This window comes from Bombus pascuorum, chromosome 7 (genome assembly GCF_905332965.1).
Source record: "Bombus pascuorum chromosome 7, iyBomPasc1.1, whole genome shotgun sequence".
NCBI lineage: Eukaryota > Metazoa > Arthropoda > Insecta > Hymenoptera > Apidae > Bombus > Bombus pascuorum.
Window position 1 is genome coordinate 11,224,183 of NC_083494.1, and position 16,604 is coordinate 11,240,786.

Here is a 16,604-nt window from a genome sequence, read left to right on the forward strand (position 1 = left end):
GCGTTAAAATCGCTTCTTCTCACGATCCGCGGTTCAGAAATACATTCGCGAAATCGCTGCCTTCTATGGACGATGGCCATTAACATGGAAATAAAAGGGACAAAGGAAAGCGAGCATCGATTTTTGCCGCGTGAAACGATGAAACGACAAGAAGGATGAATATCCGACTAGGTGGAAGTCGAGCACAGGTCGATCGATTTCAGCGAATTTTGACGATAAGGTGCGAGTATATTTACGTCAATTTTACCGACGATAAATTCACGAGATTTTAAAAACCGTAGAATTCGTTACCGATACAAAGTTTCCATCGATATTCGCGAAAGCGACAAATTCAGTGGTGCGATTCCAGCAAATCTCTCTTCGGTATGTGGGTCGAGTGAAGAGTCGGAAAAAAGGATCGAAGATGAAAAATGTAACTGCGTGGCTGGAATCACCGATCTCCGAAGAACAATCTACCGATCGATCTGGTTTTTCATGTCCGATACCATTCCACCTTTCGAACGAACCTTTATATCGACGCGTAATTCCAACGTGAAACGATCGGGCTGCCGCTTCAAACAACGAAGAGCCTTTCGTCGATCGACGCTCGAGCATCTTGTCGCCTCTTCTCGATATCGTTTCGATCGGCCCGCCTTATCGTAGCCGGAAAAAGAAGAAGAAGAGAGAAAAAATATTTCAAAAAAGTTCCATCTCGTTCCTATTCGATATTCAACCGGATAAACCTTATTCAATTCTCTATTCTCCCTTTGCATTCGTGTGAGCTTCTTCTTCGATTCAATTCCTATGCACGTAAGATTACCTGTTTACGGATATCCTTAAGCTTGCCACGCTAACAATAGGCTACAAATTACACGGGGAACACGGAGGATGCAAACAGCTGCGCCCTATTTCGCTGCATCGACGAGGATCACGCGCGTCTCAAACGAATCAATCCATTCCGATTGCAGCTGCATCGGGAACGAATACGAGGAAGAAGATCGGATCGGTGAGTTTGCGTAACGAAGGATTGTATCGCGCACCGTGATCCTACGTGCAAGTCGTTCAGCCTTTAACGAGCCGCCGATAAAAGGACACGGTTCGATTCGGTTCCACAAGTTCCGATAGGGAGACAACGTATTTTCAGCGAAATTTTCTGGAGGTTGTTTTCACAGGCCGGTGAAAGCGATCTACTTCGAGACGAGCCCTTTCAACTTTGCTCTTTAAAAGCAAAGAAATTTTGACTTTGCCAGGTCATCGTTTACCTGGTCGTCGTTTACCTCGTCGTCGTTTACCTGATCGTCGTTTACCTCGTCGTCGTTTACCTGATCGTCGTTTACCTCGTCGTCGTTTACCTCGTCGTCGTTTACCTGATCGTCGTTTACCTCGTCGTCGTTTACCTCGTCGTCGTTTACCTGATCGTCGTTTACCTGATCGTCGTTTACCTGATCGTCGTTTACCTCGTCATCGTTTACCTGATCGTCGTTTACCTGATCGTCGTTTACCTCGTCGTCGTTTACCTGGTCGTCGTTTACCTGATCGTCGTTTACCTGATCGTCGTTCCATTCGTGAAACTTAATAAACTACCTCTCTCTCTCTCTAAACGGACTTCTTAATCGGCTTACAATCGAGTTTTTTCTTCCGATTTCCACGCCATGTGAATCTCGCGGTGTAAATTCAACGCGCAAGGAGGGCATTTTCTTAAAAAGCCAGCCGCGATACCTGGGCAAATTGCTTTCCGAGGAGGAGAGGATCGTCGCTGTCGATGGTTACACGGTAGATCGTTTTTCTTTCAAAGCTCGATAAACATTTTGTAAAAAGATTTCCGAGCTCCTCGAAAGCTCGCACCGAAAAAGGTTCTCTCCATGCTTTTAAGAAGTCGAAATTCGGTTGACCTCGTGTGGTTGTCTCTTGCTTCTGCCTGCATCCGCGCATAGGATCCACATACCCGTTTGTTTCTGCCCCTTTCAGAGCTTTTCACGCAAGTGTCTCCAAAGACGCGAATTTATTTTCTCGAGCTTTACCCTTTCTGCGGCTAACCTCGTATTACGCCATGAGTTTGCCTCTTGCTTTTTCCTTGGCTCTCAGCGTCACTCTCTGCCCAGTTCTTCTTACTTCCTTCTGCTCGCCTACTTAACAAGGAGTTGCACGAAGCCAGTGCTCCAGACTTCGAAAACCATCTTCAGACGTCTACTTTCGTAATTACGAAGCAGGGCAAATTTCATTTACGAACGGTACAAATTGAAAAGACCCGATTTGCGCGATCAAAGGGACGCTTGTGTTTACCGAAAAAAAAAAAAAGAATCTCCGGCTCTTTCGGACGTCGGAGTCTCGAGGAAAGAAAATTAGCAAATGCTTGCCGAGACGCGAACGGAAATAGGTACGCGCAAGAACATCGGCTACCTCGTAAATGATTAATCCAAGGAGCAAACAACAGTCGTTTAAAACGTCTAAGAAATTCGCCTTTCGCGGAGGAACTCGGAAATTCCAAGATATCTTCGCGAGATGTCCATGGCCGAGGCAAACAACGAGATCCCGTCGTAAAGGAATAAAAATGAGATTTCTCGGTTCTTGTTACCGAATTCCTGCACGTAAGTACGTGCAGGATGCACGAGACGAATCAGCCGGCTGCCGACTATCAATCGCAGATTGCATGGCGTGCAACATGTGCGCCGAGCTATGATTCGCGAACGCGACATCGGCCCGCTGGAAAACAATGAAACGCCACTGGCTATGTCGCAACGTTTCTTCGTATCGTCGTACGACCGATATTAACGTCGTATCCTTATTCCTTTTACAATCGCGAAAACTAGCACGCGTTTCTTTCAACGCGAACGCGTGTGTTCTTTTGCACGCGCGTCGTCCATCGCCGGTACATTTTCGCGTTGTTTATTTTCCGCTTCCGCGCAAGCGAAAACCAAGTGGTCCGGAAAACGGCGTAGTTCGTAGTGGAGGCGTTTGCTCGCAGCGCGAGAACCGACCTCGGATCCAGGAGCCACTTCTCCGCTTCTTGGCGCTTGAGAAACGTTTGTCATGAACCGCGGGCAAACAAATTGCGGCCGTGAAACGGTGTATGTAAGCGGAACTTTATAATTACGTGGACTATAATTGGGAATCTCATCGAGAGGAATGGGCAGTTCCGCGACGTAGGAGAATGGCATAAAAATGCATAGAATCGTCCGGTGCTTTTCATGAATTTTTATCAGGGATAGCAGATTCGACGAGAATCACCCAAGACACGATCTTTCTGTCGGCGACTCGTGAAGAGAAATCAAAACGTTTGTCGGCGGTACGACATTAAATTGTCGAATTTAATTGCGGATAGCAGACGATTATCCGGGAAGCCCGGTAACTCGCTGTTAATTGGATTCGACAAGGGCGCGGCAAATTGAATTAGCAGACGATTCCCGGTTATTTACCTGTGCGTCGGACAATTCCCCGTCAGACACGTCAAAAGCGGCTTGTACCTTATCCGTTGAACCAGTCCACAGACCCCCTCCCCCTGTTCGCGTACAACAATAGAAATCCCACGTTTCAGACGTTCTTCGAGCGTGAAGCAGAACGTCAAACACTCGTCATACGCTTTCTTTCTTTCCCGGAGGGCCTCGCGATTACGCGTCTCGAGCGTCGAACAATGGAAGGCTAAGTTCGATCATTAGGTCCGCGAGATATTCCCAAAAAATTTTTAACGAGTTTTAATGGGACTCGCAATTAACGATAACCATCGCGGAGCCTCGTGTACGCACGCGAGAAACATTCGTTCGCAAGAATGTCTTGGTTAGAAAAGAAAAAGACCTTCGGAGACAGAATGGTAGGAAACGTCCTGGGATCCTTCCCAGGAAGATGTATGATTAAAGGAAGACAACGAACGTTGCGCAACACCGAAGGATTCGTCTTTCCTCTCGCGACAGAAATTAACGGCGAACAACGCGGCCAATCTTGTTGTATGATCATCAGAAAAATCAAGAAAGGTGTAGGAAAGATAAGATAAGAAATAATAAGGAAAGAGAAAAAATATAGAGATCCACGATGTAAGAGGATCATAAAATCAGCCAAAGTGTGAAATTTATTTATTATACCTTTATATTTAGGGATTTCCGGTTGAGTAAATTGGCGAAAACTTCAGGTAGGGTAACACAGCTGTTAAAACAGGCAGAATATTGCATGCAACCTTGCCTGTTACCGTATCGACCGGCAACACCGCTATTTGATCCTTCAGTTTAGGAGTTCCCTATATCGTATTATCTATATAGATCTTACGAAACGTTTCTAGTATATACCACTACGTAGTTTTTGGGGCAAACGGGAAATTGCGAAACGTATACCTTGCGATTTATTATACGAAAAATCGATCTTGTGTAACGAGAAGAACTCGTATCTAAAAGACGTTCTTAAATAGGTTCCTGGTTCTCATGGGCGCGAAAACATTCATCCGGTTTGGGGAAAACGTATAGATACGGTTCGCGCGATAAGCGCTCGACAGACGGTTTCTGTCGGCCCCAGTTAAATGTCACGTTTCTACGTACAGGTACCACGATAAACACGCGCCAACAGCTCCCATTGCCTCGCATTACGCCCACTATCGTGACAGAAACGAACTATTTTCGCCCATTATTCTTTCACACCTCGTTCTCCTTTCTCAAGCCTATCTTTGCACTTTTTCTAAATAATACTTCTTCTTGGCCTATTTCCTTTTATCGTGCATACCAGCAAATACCATCCTATTTTATCATGGCGAAAAATTCCCGATGGCAACGAGCAGGCTGGACAACCATACCGACTGTTAACTCCACTGTTCGTATCCGCGGCCAAAACAAAAACATCAAAGAATTGGTTACCAACGGAATTGATACACGAAAGTGACTCGATTTACACAAACAAGTCCTGGGCTGCTGGTAGTGCGATAAAAAATGGCCGTGTTCTTTTTTTCTTTTATTGTGCGCGTCACCTCGACCTACGTCAGTTTGACGAAAATGTTTACACGGTTGTATAAAAAAGTGCAACGTTGTGGAAGTCAGAGTCGGAAGGCAGAAACATTTCGACCGTCCGGCGTTCTTGTTCCGATTTAAATAACAACGAGGACACCGGGCATAGTAAAAAGGAAAGAAACATCGAAGAAGAGTTGTGTAAAGAGGGAGAGAGATGGCCAGTTACCTCGGTATAGGTCAGTTACGCAATAAGACCGCGGTACAGTTAAAATTAGTCGAGAACTATATGAAAAAGTAAACCGAGTGCAACTGAGGCCGTTGTCCGAACGGTTGTGTACCAAGAACCTTTTTCCGTCTCCCGTCAACAAACTTTCTATTCCTAATCGCGATTACCGTTTCATCGCGAGTTCACGTGACGAATGGTTAGTTCGTAGATAAAAGATCGACTTTCATTAAGCTGGAATTTATTACAGTAAACGATGCGAAGCATTTACTTAATTTACTTAAATATAATATATATTGATTCATTACAGTATAATACTGCAATTACTTAAATTATTGGTACCGGTTGTTTTTCAATACCGATATTCCTCAACTTCCGACGATTCGTTGAATTTCACGAACGTCCAACTGATCATTAACGAGTACGAGTACGAGTACGAGCAAACATCGTATGTATTTGATTCTTTTTTACCAAAGGCTATCGTATTTGGCTGTTTTCATTTCATTTCATTAACATGCACGATGTTACGTACGTTTTTAAATTACATTAACATATGCAATATACATTTGGAACTAAAGTTAATAAAGCTATTTATGATTAATATTGACGGAATGGAGTTGATAATGAAACGATGACATTGATAATTATTAGTAGTCGACTTAAATTATATAATCCTTTATGCAATTAAAAATGGCATATATAACCCCCACGTTTAATTTAATCTTATTTAAATGTTATTGTTTAGCTCATGAAAGTTTTACAGTAGAAGAAACAATAATAGCGAGATAATCACGTTTATTCCTTTCGAAAGTACTACAAATTAAAGCTATAGATGTCAGTACTGTATGAACGAGCCCGTTTTATCCTACTGTAGGTACTTACGAAAGGTACAAAAACATACAAATTTTAATATTTTGCCTTTATTCAATATTGCATGATAAAATATATTAATGTCTTGTTGTTTATTAAAAGAAACGACAAAACTGATCAAACAAAATTCCATTTCTTTCCAAGGTAATCTATCATAGGTTGATTCCAACTTTCGTTTTAATATATGAATATTTTGTGCTACAAATTTTGCTATGAATAAAAACTTTTTATCTACTATTCCTGTGTTTGAATACTCTGCTTTTAACAGGCTAATGTTTTGAAGTACTAATTTAATCCGTTCTTTGATATTGATAATATTATTCCTAAAGCTTTGATATAGTCCATAAGTATTAGAGAAGAAACAGAGGTTTATTAATGTATTTTTAACAAAAATTTCTATTTCTTCTGACAATGGTACATCCCTTAGCTTTAATTCTTCATAAGATATAGAAAGAATCCCATCCAATTCTCCCAAATGAATAACAAAATAATTACCTGGCCATTTATTAATGAGTGTATCAAGAAGATGAATATTGCCTGAACGTATAACATAGTAAAATGCATTATAGCATACTTCATTTTCATCATTTGGTAGTACAATATTCTTCTCAATATCAACAGATAGATTATTTAGAATTTTACTGTCATTACCAAATAAGTATTCTAAAATTTTTACTTTATTGTGTTTGCAAGCTAAGATAACTAAGTTAGTATTTTTAATAGGGTGGTTTAAACTATTATAATAATTTCTCAAAATTATTTGATCCTCTACACTACTTATACAATCAATAAAATTACTTAATTTTTTTAAGTTATCAACATTACCCCCATAATATCGCCTTTTCGAATTCAATTAAAATCAGGAGATAAAGTTCTTTAGCTTTTGTATTTCTGTAGTAGAGCCTTTTATATTCGTTGTTAAAGTATGGAAAGGACTTGTTGAGGTATTACAAAGAACTTTATTCTAATGTTCACATAACTTAGCTCGCGACGTGGGTTACTCGTCGGAGGCCTAGGTCACGAAATTTCACACTGCTTTTTTCTCTTTTGTCTTAACGGAGTCCTAGGGCATCACGCGACGCTCACATGCATACCAGGAGCGGATATATACTTGAGTATGTTTTTGCTCTACGTTCCCGCACTCTCGCACGTATTGGGTTGGCAACTAAGTGATTGCGGATTTTGGCAATATCACCTAATGACAAAATCCGCAATCACTTAATTGCCAACCCAATACAATACAAATATACTATATATTCAACATTCTTTTATGAACTTTTCTTTTGATGTGTAAGAACGTAATAAAAACCATCTATTTTCTTGATAAGGACTAGCATGTTGTTCAGATATATGCATAACTTTCATTTTCATAGTAACACTTAAAAGCTTAATGTTACAGCGTTCAAAACTAACTGTTGTGAGAACTTTTATTTTTGGAATCGGTTGATCTACCACAAGTTTTGTTCAAAGTTTTTCTCTGTGGCTCTGCGTTGTAATTTTTTCCTTCTTTTCATTTTAAGAAACTTCCCCTCGACTAACACTTTTTGTTAAACCAAGCTATAACCAAACTTTTGTACACTTCTAATTAAATTTTTAAAATTTTTTATGGTACGTTTCTACGCGACATAAAATTATGACTTTTCTGTCAGCAATAGAGTGTGTTGCTCTAACATTCAGTGATGTCATTTATGATATCGTAAAAGTAGAGAGGAAATTCCCTCTCCAGCAGAAGTCGCATCAAATATAGATAACGACGAGCATGCGCACTAAAGTAAGTTTGTGATAATGCCATGCGGCTAATAAAGGAACTAAAATGTATCATAACAAATCAGAATAATAACATTCCGCATAAAAAATTGGACAAGTACTGGATCACCGCATATGTACGATCGTGTATGTAATACTGCAATATTTATCATTGATTTAAGATATAAAAAGCATTGAATGCCACATTTATTCTATAGCAGAGAGAAAATATATATCTATACCTTGTCTGTGTAAGTACTTTGCCTCAGGTGAGGAAATTTATCATCCTCAAACTCAACTGTGATATAGCACATGTGTTCTTCTGGGATTTAATACAAAAGAGAGGGAAACAATATGTTTACATCAGAAGAAATAAAGAGGCAATTAAAAGATTTGTTAATATTGAAACGTAATGGTGAATTAGACACTAAGGAGAAGCTTCTTAACTCAAATAATAAATATTGGAGAAATTGTATCACGTATGATAGTTTGGAACATTATGTTCATCATTATGATGAAGAGGTACTAATTTATAAAAGATAAATTTTTAAACAATTTCGTCCGTTTATTATATAATGTTAACTTTTATTTTAGATAAAATTAACTACACTAGCCCTTATAGTAGAATCAAGGAAGAGCACTTTAAAATTTAAATCTCAAGAACTTGATATAATCATCCTGTTTCTACAAGTCAATTTTAAAGAAAATATAGAATTTGTTCCTCTAATAAAAAAGGTAAGATTACTATAATGGAGATCTAAGCTTCCTATGAAACATAAATTTGTTTTTATAGGCTTTAAAACGAATGAAGGACGGCTTAGCTGTTATGAGGCGGCAATATGCACAAGAAGAAAAAATGAGAAACCATTATAAAAAAAACTGTAGTTCATCAGAGATAAAACAAGAATTGATGGATGAATCATATAAAATATCTTGCAATTTAGAAAGTGATATAAACATGTATAGTTGTAAATTTGAATCTCTACGTCAGATGTGCATATGTAGCCCTGATGCAACATATAATAGGACGCAGCGTTCTCTACAGATATTGCTCCTAATGAGAGATTTGTTAGATAATGAATTTAAACAAGTTATTTGGAAGTCTGAGCAAGTGGAAGCAATATTTAACATAATGTTATTAGATACATATGAAACAAATAAAGTAATGGCTTTCAATCTAATAAAATCAATAGATCCAAATTTATTGCAATTAAATAATGAAGATCGTGTTCATGATATTATCATGGTTGCTATTGAATTAGGCAATAGTGTAAGACCTATTGATACTATTACAGCTGCATATATGCTGAAAGTTAGTATACTGTCACCTATTGTGCAAAAAGTACTTAAAAATCATTTAGATCTAATAATAGAGTTTGAAGATATAAAAGAAGCAACAATACTACAACTTATACTAATTTTGTTGAAAAAGTTGAAGGTATTTGTGCCTATTTATATGACTTAATTATTTTATGCAGATAGCTATATAAATTATTTTTGTAGGATTCTTTGACTCTAGCAAAAGAGAATATAGTGAAAACTGTTATTAAACATTCTTTGTATGGCTATCTTTTCTGTATAAGAAATTTGTTATCTGAGTGCAATTTGGAGAATGCTGGGAAAGAATGTTTGTGGCAGAGCACTGTAACAGAATTAATATCCATATCTTTCGAATGCAGTCATGCAGTTTCTTTAATAGTAAATAATTCTTCACCAGAGGGACATTTACCAATGGATTTGAATTCACAAGCTATTAATGAAATATGTAATTCTGTGCCTGATAAACAAATAGTAACACCACAAATGGTGTTGCTTTGTTCTTGGCGTACTGTAAAGGAAGTTAGCTTATTGTTTGGTTTGCTTTCCACTGAGGCACCTATATGTGAAGACGACAATCCTTCCATAAAATTGTTAAATGAAGAGCAAGTAAAATTTCACAATTTGTATTAAAAGATTATTTCTTTAAAAGAAAATAAGACAAAGCAAATTTTTAACAGATTATCAAAATAGGAGAACATTTTGTTTCCTTGCTTACTGAAACAAAGCATAGAGGAGCATTTGAACAAGCTCATGTAGGATTCAGCCAATTGTGTTTTCGACTATGGCGTTTAAATAAAACAAATCTAAATGAATTACCTAAATTGTGGTTGCATCAAATTTTGATTTCCATTACGGGAATTAAAGAGAACTCAAAATTGTGTGCAACCAGAAGAAGTGTAGGAGTTCCATTCATGATACAGGTAAGTGAGATCAAATATTTCAGTCCTGATTTATTTTCTACATTATTTTATGAATCTTATTTACTTAACAGGCTTTACTATCTACAGAACCTCGTCCATACAAAGATACAGAAACTATAACCTTTGATGTGGTGATAAAAATTCTGTTAGGACTTACACAATTGAAAAGTGGAGATCTATGGGGAAAAGTGCAACAACTGATATACTCAAACTCTGTTTTTACACATTATGAGAACTCACTTGTTACATCGAAGTACAACAATGATTGTCCTGTAAACGAAAATGTCGTTCAAATCACGGAAATCAAAACACATGCTCTAAATATCTTAAGAGCAATTTTTCAACATTCTCATTTTGCAGAAATAGTAAATAATTATGCTGAAGATGGTTTAATAGCGGCATTTAAAAGTTACGATGCTGCAACATGGGCGGTAAGTAAACTTCTTCTATAATGTGAAAATAAAATAAAAAATGTATGCTGTTCCTTACAGGAAAGAAACGCAGCAACATTACTTTTTAGTGCACTTATTACTAGAATCTTTGGCGTTCAAAGAACGAAAGACCATATCAATCTTACCACACATAATAAAATGAATTATAGTGTATTTTCTGAAATATATTCTAATCTATTATCCTTTATTTTGGATCAATTGCAAACATTTGTGGCAGTGGATGATACTCTTATAAAAGCCGATATACAATCGATATTGCTTTTACTATCACGGTTATACTGTAATAATAATACGGAACCTAGCGATATTGAATGGAAGGTAATTTTAAGTGTTTGATATGGTAATTTAGCTTAACTCTTTATGTACTATGGTTACTTATACGCGACCGCACTAATTTTACCGTACGGTCTACCTGTCGCGTATATGCGACCATAAATTTGCAGATTATGCATGCCCCTGAACGATAATGCTTTCGTATTGGTATGTTTGATCTGTGTTCGCCATGGTATCAAAGACTTATACCGTCTTTGTATCATTAGCTGCTGCAGCAACGGACAAGTATATGTAATTGCGAATAGCCAACGGTTTTGTTCCTCCTATCATGAGATAGTCTTCGAAATTTCCTCTCTTTCCTCATGGCATTAAAAGCCTTCTTGTACAAGTACTAGAAAGCGGAAACTCCTTATGATAGTGGAAGTGGTAATGAAATGAAGAATATAACTCCACCAGAAATATAAACTATATCTGTAACTACAAATCATTTTTTGTTTCTAATTATTCTACGAACCGATAATTTCTCATGTTTCTGAAATATCATGACTAAGGATTTAAATAACTTGTTTTTCCCCTATTACACAGACAAACAATGCTACTCACATGCTCGTACTTAAAAGTTTCATAACAAAAGTTATACATCTATTTCAGGTCAATGATCTTATAGATTTAATTATACAATGCGCAAAAAGTGCGATATTCGAAACACGGAAATTAGCAGCCAGAGCACTTGTACCTTTATTAACAACACAATCTGTTCAATATGTTTTAACAAAAATAATTGAGAATGTAGTATCTGCAGGGACCAACTATTCATCTTTAAATTTAATACATGGTTATATGTTGCAAGTATGCATATCAGTAATGAACATTTCTTTAAAATACTAATTGATTTTTAAGTAAATATTTTTTAAATGTTATAGATATATGAAATACTAATATATTTCAATTTTAAATCGTTTGAATTGGTCGGTGTAAATTGGGATGAATTTTTGAAACGCACAATTTGGATCATAGAAAATCTGGAGCGAAAAAATTCAAAACCGCCAAGTTTCTTATTGGCTGCACATTATGTAAATGTTTGCAATAAAATATGTGAAGTAGATAGAACGTAAGGGAAATTTATATTAAAAGTTTCGAATTATTAACAATATACTAAAATCGTTTCAATTGCAGGTATGTGATACGAATGTTCCCGATGCTATATACCATAATTTCACATTTGTTAGGTGAAAAATTAAAACAAGGACCTGCGCGAGAACTGTATAAATTATCAGTAATTAGATTCATTCGATCAATAGAGAGAGAAACCTCGCTAATTCAACAGTCCATAGTAATCAAAATATGCTTGCATAATTTAAAAGTTCCTGAAATGCAAATCGCTGCATGGTCAATTGTTTCAGAAATCATTAATGAAGTGAAATACACTGATGTATTAGAGACATTATTAAATTATGGTTTCTATGAAATTCGCAACTCTATAGAATGTTTTCATAAGTATAGTCCAGATTTGCAAGATGCAATATTTGATTTCCTATACAATAGCCTAACATGCATTAATCAAACTGAATCCTCTGATTTCATGAGAAGAATTGATATTTGTAAATTTGTGTTAAATGAAATACGTCTACAGGATAAAAAAAGTGGATACTATGAGAGAGACTGCTACTTAAGATTATTGGGAAAATCATATGTGACTTTAGCTTCTTTTAACGAGCATGATGGAGCAATTAATTTAGAATGTACAAATGATGTATATAGTAGCTTCTGCGATAATCTATGGATCACAAGTTTGAGTAGAGATTTTAGAAAATCTGCATTTAAAATAATGGAGGGTCTTTTTCTAGCGTGTTATAAATGTGAAGAGTATCGATGTAAGTTATGAAATGTTAAAATATTCTTATGTATACAATCCTAATTAAATATGATCACAGATGTACAGATTCAGTGGTGGACAACAGTATTGCAATTGTTACTGGACAATAATCGCGAAATACGAAATGAAGCATTCTCTTTAATTGATCATGTTCCAGTACATTGTACAGTGATTGATGATTGTTCATATATAAATTTACTACTTTCAAAATTCTTAGAATGCAATATACGTAATAAACATCCTGAGTATATGTGTATTGCGCTTTTTTATTGGAGTATTGCATTATTAGATTATATAGATTACGAAATGGATGATACAGATGTAAGTAAATATAATTTAAAATATTAAAAATGTAAAAAATACTGTAAATGTAATGTTATTCCTTTTAAGGTGTTCAACAAATGTACAAATTATGACTTCTTTGAACCTTTGGAGGTATCAAGGACATGTGCCGAGTTTTTAATGAAAAATATGTACAGTTATATAGACATTATATTGCCAGATGACGCTATAAATTGGGTCAATTCACTTTTGAATGTCCAATTTCAAAAATCCATTTCGTTTAGAACGCTCGTGAAGAATTATGAAAATTACATGCCTACTCTCGAAAATAAATTGTACGATATTTTGAACCCGACTTACAAGAATAAATTATTACAAATGTTATCATACGAACAATACAAAAATATATTATAAAATGTTTACATAAAATAAATCGAATTTTTTAAATAAAATATAGTCGCAACCTTTTTATTCAACCAAGACAAAAATATAAGCACTTAAATTTAAATGTTATCATCGAATTGCAAAAAAGATGTAATTGAAGCATTATTCGCAAAAGAAACTCACCGAAAATAGATTCTGCATGCCAAAGTTGCTCTATTTGTAAAATAAAGAATACATTCACGAAGTAAGAAATTCTGTGACAAATTGAGAAACTCTTAACTGGAAAGATAACGTTTTTTTAAATTTAAAAAGAACGGAAGAATGGAGTTAAATGTCGGTTGGGGAAATATCCCCAGGTGTTAGTGGCTAGAGAGTTTAGTTGAACCGCTTGGCGCAGGTAGACGCCACCGTCGCGGCTCGACGTTTGCCGACTCGGTACGTATTTCGTGACATTATACCGCGGATCCGTCGGATTTTCGCGTTTTTCGCGCCTCAGCGTCGTGACCGTCGAGTATTAGTGTGCGCCGACAATCTTTATCTGCGTTGAACGAGAGGCAGCATGTCCACGAGTGTTCGAACAGATTAAAACGGAGGAAAAAGCAGCTGAGAAGATAGTGGCCGTGTGTGTACCAGGCATGGAGTGGACTCAGTGCGCTCGTTTCAAATCGTTACGAGCCGTTACCGCAGTCCCAGTCGAACCAAGGTGAGTTCCGCCGACATAAACACGCGGGATCGCGTTCCATATATGTTGTTTCACTTTCATATTGAACTGTTATATCGTTCCTAGAAGATCCTGTCGATTCCTTCATTCCCTGTTCTATGTATGACCTACTTGTTGTACAAGCTGTCATCTCTCGATTAGAATATTTCTGTCTGAGACCGAGCTGTGTTCCGTGATTGAACTCTTCTTGACCGGAATCGTGCCACACGATAGCCTTTCTCGGGTAGGTTTTCATGTAAAAAAACACATTGAGAGAAAAAGAAGAGTTAGAGAGAGAGAGAGAGAGAGAGAGAGAGAGAGTGAAAGAGGTAGAGAGAAAAAGAGAGAGAGAGAGAGAGCCAGAACTGGGAAGGAGCGTGAAACGGAAAGATCAAGCGAGAGCAGCGAGAACAAGTTTGAAAACTAGCACTGCCAGTCCGTTGAACATCTGCGATTCCTAAAGTGCGTCCTTCCAAACACGGAATGTTAAATAGCCTTCGCGCTTGATCAACTAACGGAGCCTTCTCGAATGATCTTTCTTGACCTGTCTCTCTTTCTCCTCGAGGAGAAAGGTCATCGGTCTCAAATTCATCTTTTGTCCACGCCTTAGGCACACTAGTAGTAATGCGCAACGACATATATATTTTCCGTGGGTCCAAACTTGTTTTAAATTACCATAAGTAGTTTGATACCTTCTGCCTTAATGCGCTTGATTCTTTTTCGTAATCGGTCGAATTTCTCAATGTCAAGTTGACTACTCGTTACGTCCTGTCATGTTCGATTTGATCGCCTGTCTTGATTCGTTCGTTTCGCAAACAGGAAAATTGCTAAGCCAATTTTCTTTTAATAACTTCCATGACATGTTTAATCATTCGTTATGTTCACTATGGGCTATGGGGCGGTGCATATCAAACAACAATTTTCGTTTGTTAACGCGTTACGTGATATAACGTACACGTTTACATCTCATTATAATCAGAAGTGAAGTAAAAGAAGGTGAGAAATAAATACGAGTAATTTAACGATTATTTTTTGAAGCGTGAAAGTTAAATATTTGTTAAATTAATAGCTTTTTCGACAACACATTTTTGAAATGTAAAAATGTTTACTAATCAGCTTTCAAGATTTGAAAATTTAAGCATTCTTTGACAATTGAACAATATTTTTGACTAAAGTCATTCATTACGACATTCGTTTTTCAAACATTAGCCACAGGGATTACGCAGGAAAAGAGCATTTCATAACGAGATCATTTACATTGTTCCGCTTATCTAGTGTTTTTAATAAACGATGATGAAGAAAACGACACTACGTTTGGTATACCCGATTATTTATATTTTTCTCGCTTCTTCGCGCTTCTTTTTCTTTTTTCCGCCTCTGCGGCTGTTCTACAAGAGAAGGAGGAATCATTTACTTCTTACAAAATTACATGTATTAACTGTTTCTACAGAACACACTAGAAACATTTTATTAGAGACTAACTCGTTGCGTATCAACGAATAAGCATCGTTACAAGGTTTGTTCTTTTTAGAACGTAGTAATTAAGAACCGGTAATTTCAGGGAATTCTATTTATGATCGATGATCGATGAAAATGAAAATGCAATGTGTAATATCATGTAACGTATTTCGTACTTCAAATATAAATTTTAATCATGAATTCATACATATAATAAAGAGTTACATTTATATATCGTATGCAGACCAATAAAAAGCTACCCCACAGTAGTACCAACTTCTGCATATGTACGTTACGAAACACGCAACCAAGCAAGGTTCTTAATTTCTTTAACGTAATTTATTTTTCCGGTTTATTTTCGATTCCATTATCACGATACGCATTAAACGTCATACGGATAAGGTCTCGTTTCGTATGGGAAGTGCAGCCAACCTTTCTTCTCTTCTTGTTTAGTTCCGTGTTCGCGGGAAACAATTGGGCGTTCAGAGAGCAGGAAAAGGTCGAATATACAACTCACGTGTCGAGGGTCTATTTGTTTTATCAAGCCTGCAGCGGCAACCTGCTCCCGCATTATTTTGACAATAACGCCGAGCAACCACGCGAACCAGACACAACTATATAGGTAATTTATGCAAAATGCAAGCCGCGCACTCGCCTACGGGCGCGCTTCGTGAGCGCTACCCATTACATTATAACAAAACAATGTTTAACGATTGTAATTGACCGTAACTACGGCTCGAATTCGATAAAAATGAAAAAACTCGAATTATGCGGAACGCATCGATTTGCATGTACATAACACGCCTCTCGTCGATTCGATTGTCTATGCCACGCCGTATGTATTTGTGCGTTAATATTAAAAGATATCGCAGTTCATTGGAATTATTTACTTAACTTACTTTGTAAATCAAATTTCATCTATAAAGATCAATAGTACATCGATTTGCATTCTCGATCGTTGGTCGAAACGTATTCGCTGCTGTTCTCAAGCTTTCGTCTGACAAGCTGTCAATCTCGAACACGTATATTTTGCAATCGATAATCATCCATTCCCGCGTTTTTTGCGATTCACGTGACACGGTCGATCGAGAAATTTAGTTTTCTCGATGCGCATGAAAGCTGCGCGTGGTCGTATCCGTTATCGGATGGTTTCGCTGTCAGTTTCGATTCCGCGACAATCAAACGCGTTAATTTCC

At 37.0% G+C, this 16,604-nt stretch overlaps 2 protein-coding genes across 9 annotated transcripts in view; both read left to right on the forward strand.

Annotated features, from left to right (window-relative positions):
• The first annotated feature begins 7,768 nt into the window (after positions 1–7,768).
• On the forward strand, positions 7,769–13,318 carry LOC132909342 (tRNA (32-2'-O)-methyltransferase regulator THADA). Of its 2 annotated transcripts, XM_060964118.1 has the most exons (13): positions 7,771–7,890; positions 8,013–8,265; positions 8,338–8,478; positions 8,537–9,181; positions 9,247–9,669; positions 9,741–9,983; positions 10,055–10,414; positions 10,475–10,753; positions 11,360–11,557; positions 11,632–11,819; positions 11,885–12,582; positions 12,643–12,905; positions 12,975–13,318. In XM_060964118.1, the coding sequence occupies exons 2-13, from the start codon at positions 8,098–8,100 to the stop codon at positions 13,278–13,280; spliced, it is 3,912 nt and encodes a 1,303-aa protein (XP_060820101.1). In that variant the 5' UTR covers positions 7,771–7,890; positions 8,013–8,097; the 3' UTR covers positions 13,281–13,318. The 2 variants fall into 2 exon arrangements, with proteins under 2 accessions (XP_060820100.1, XP_060820101.1); XM_060964117.1 differs by having other exon boundaries at positions 7,769–8,265.
• A 341-nt stretch (positions 13,319–13,659) lies between these two features.
• LOC132908754 (uncharacterized protein CG43867) overlaps positions 13,660–16,604 on the forward strand; it is a 98,453-nt gene continuing 95,508 nt past the window's right edge. For 6 of the 7 annotated variants that reach the window (XM_060963034.1, XM_060963035.1, XM_060963040.1 and 3 more), the window contains exon 1: positions 13,661–13,953. The gene's annotated coding sequence lies outside the window, so the exon portion shown is untranslated. Of the gene's footprint in view, positions 13,954–16,604 lie in introns of all 7 variants that reach the window. The other variant, XM_060963036.1, reaches the window with a different exon arrangement.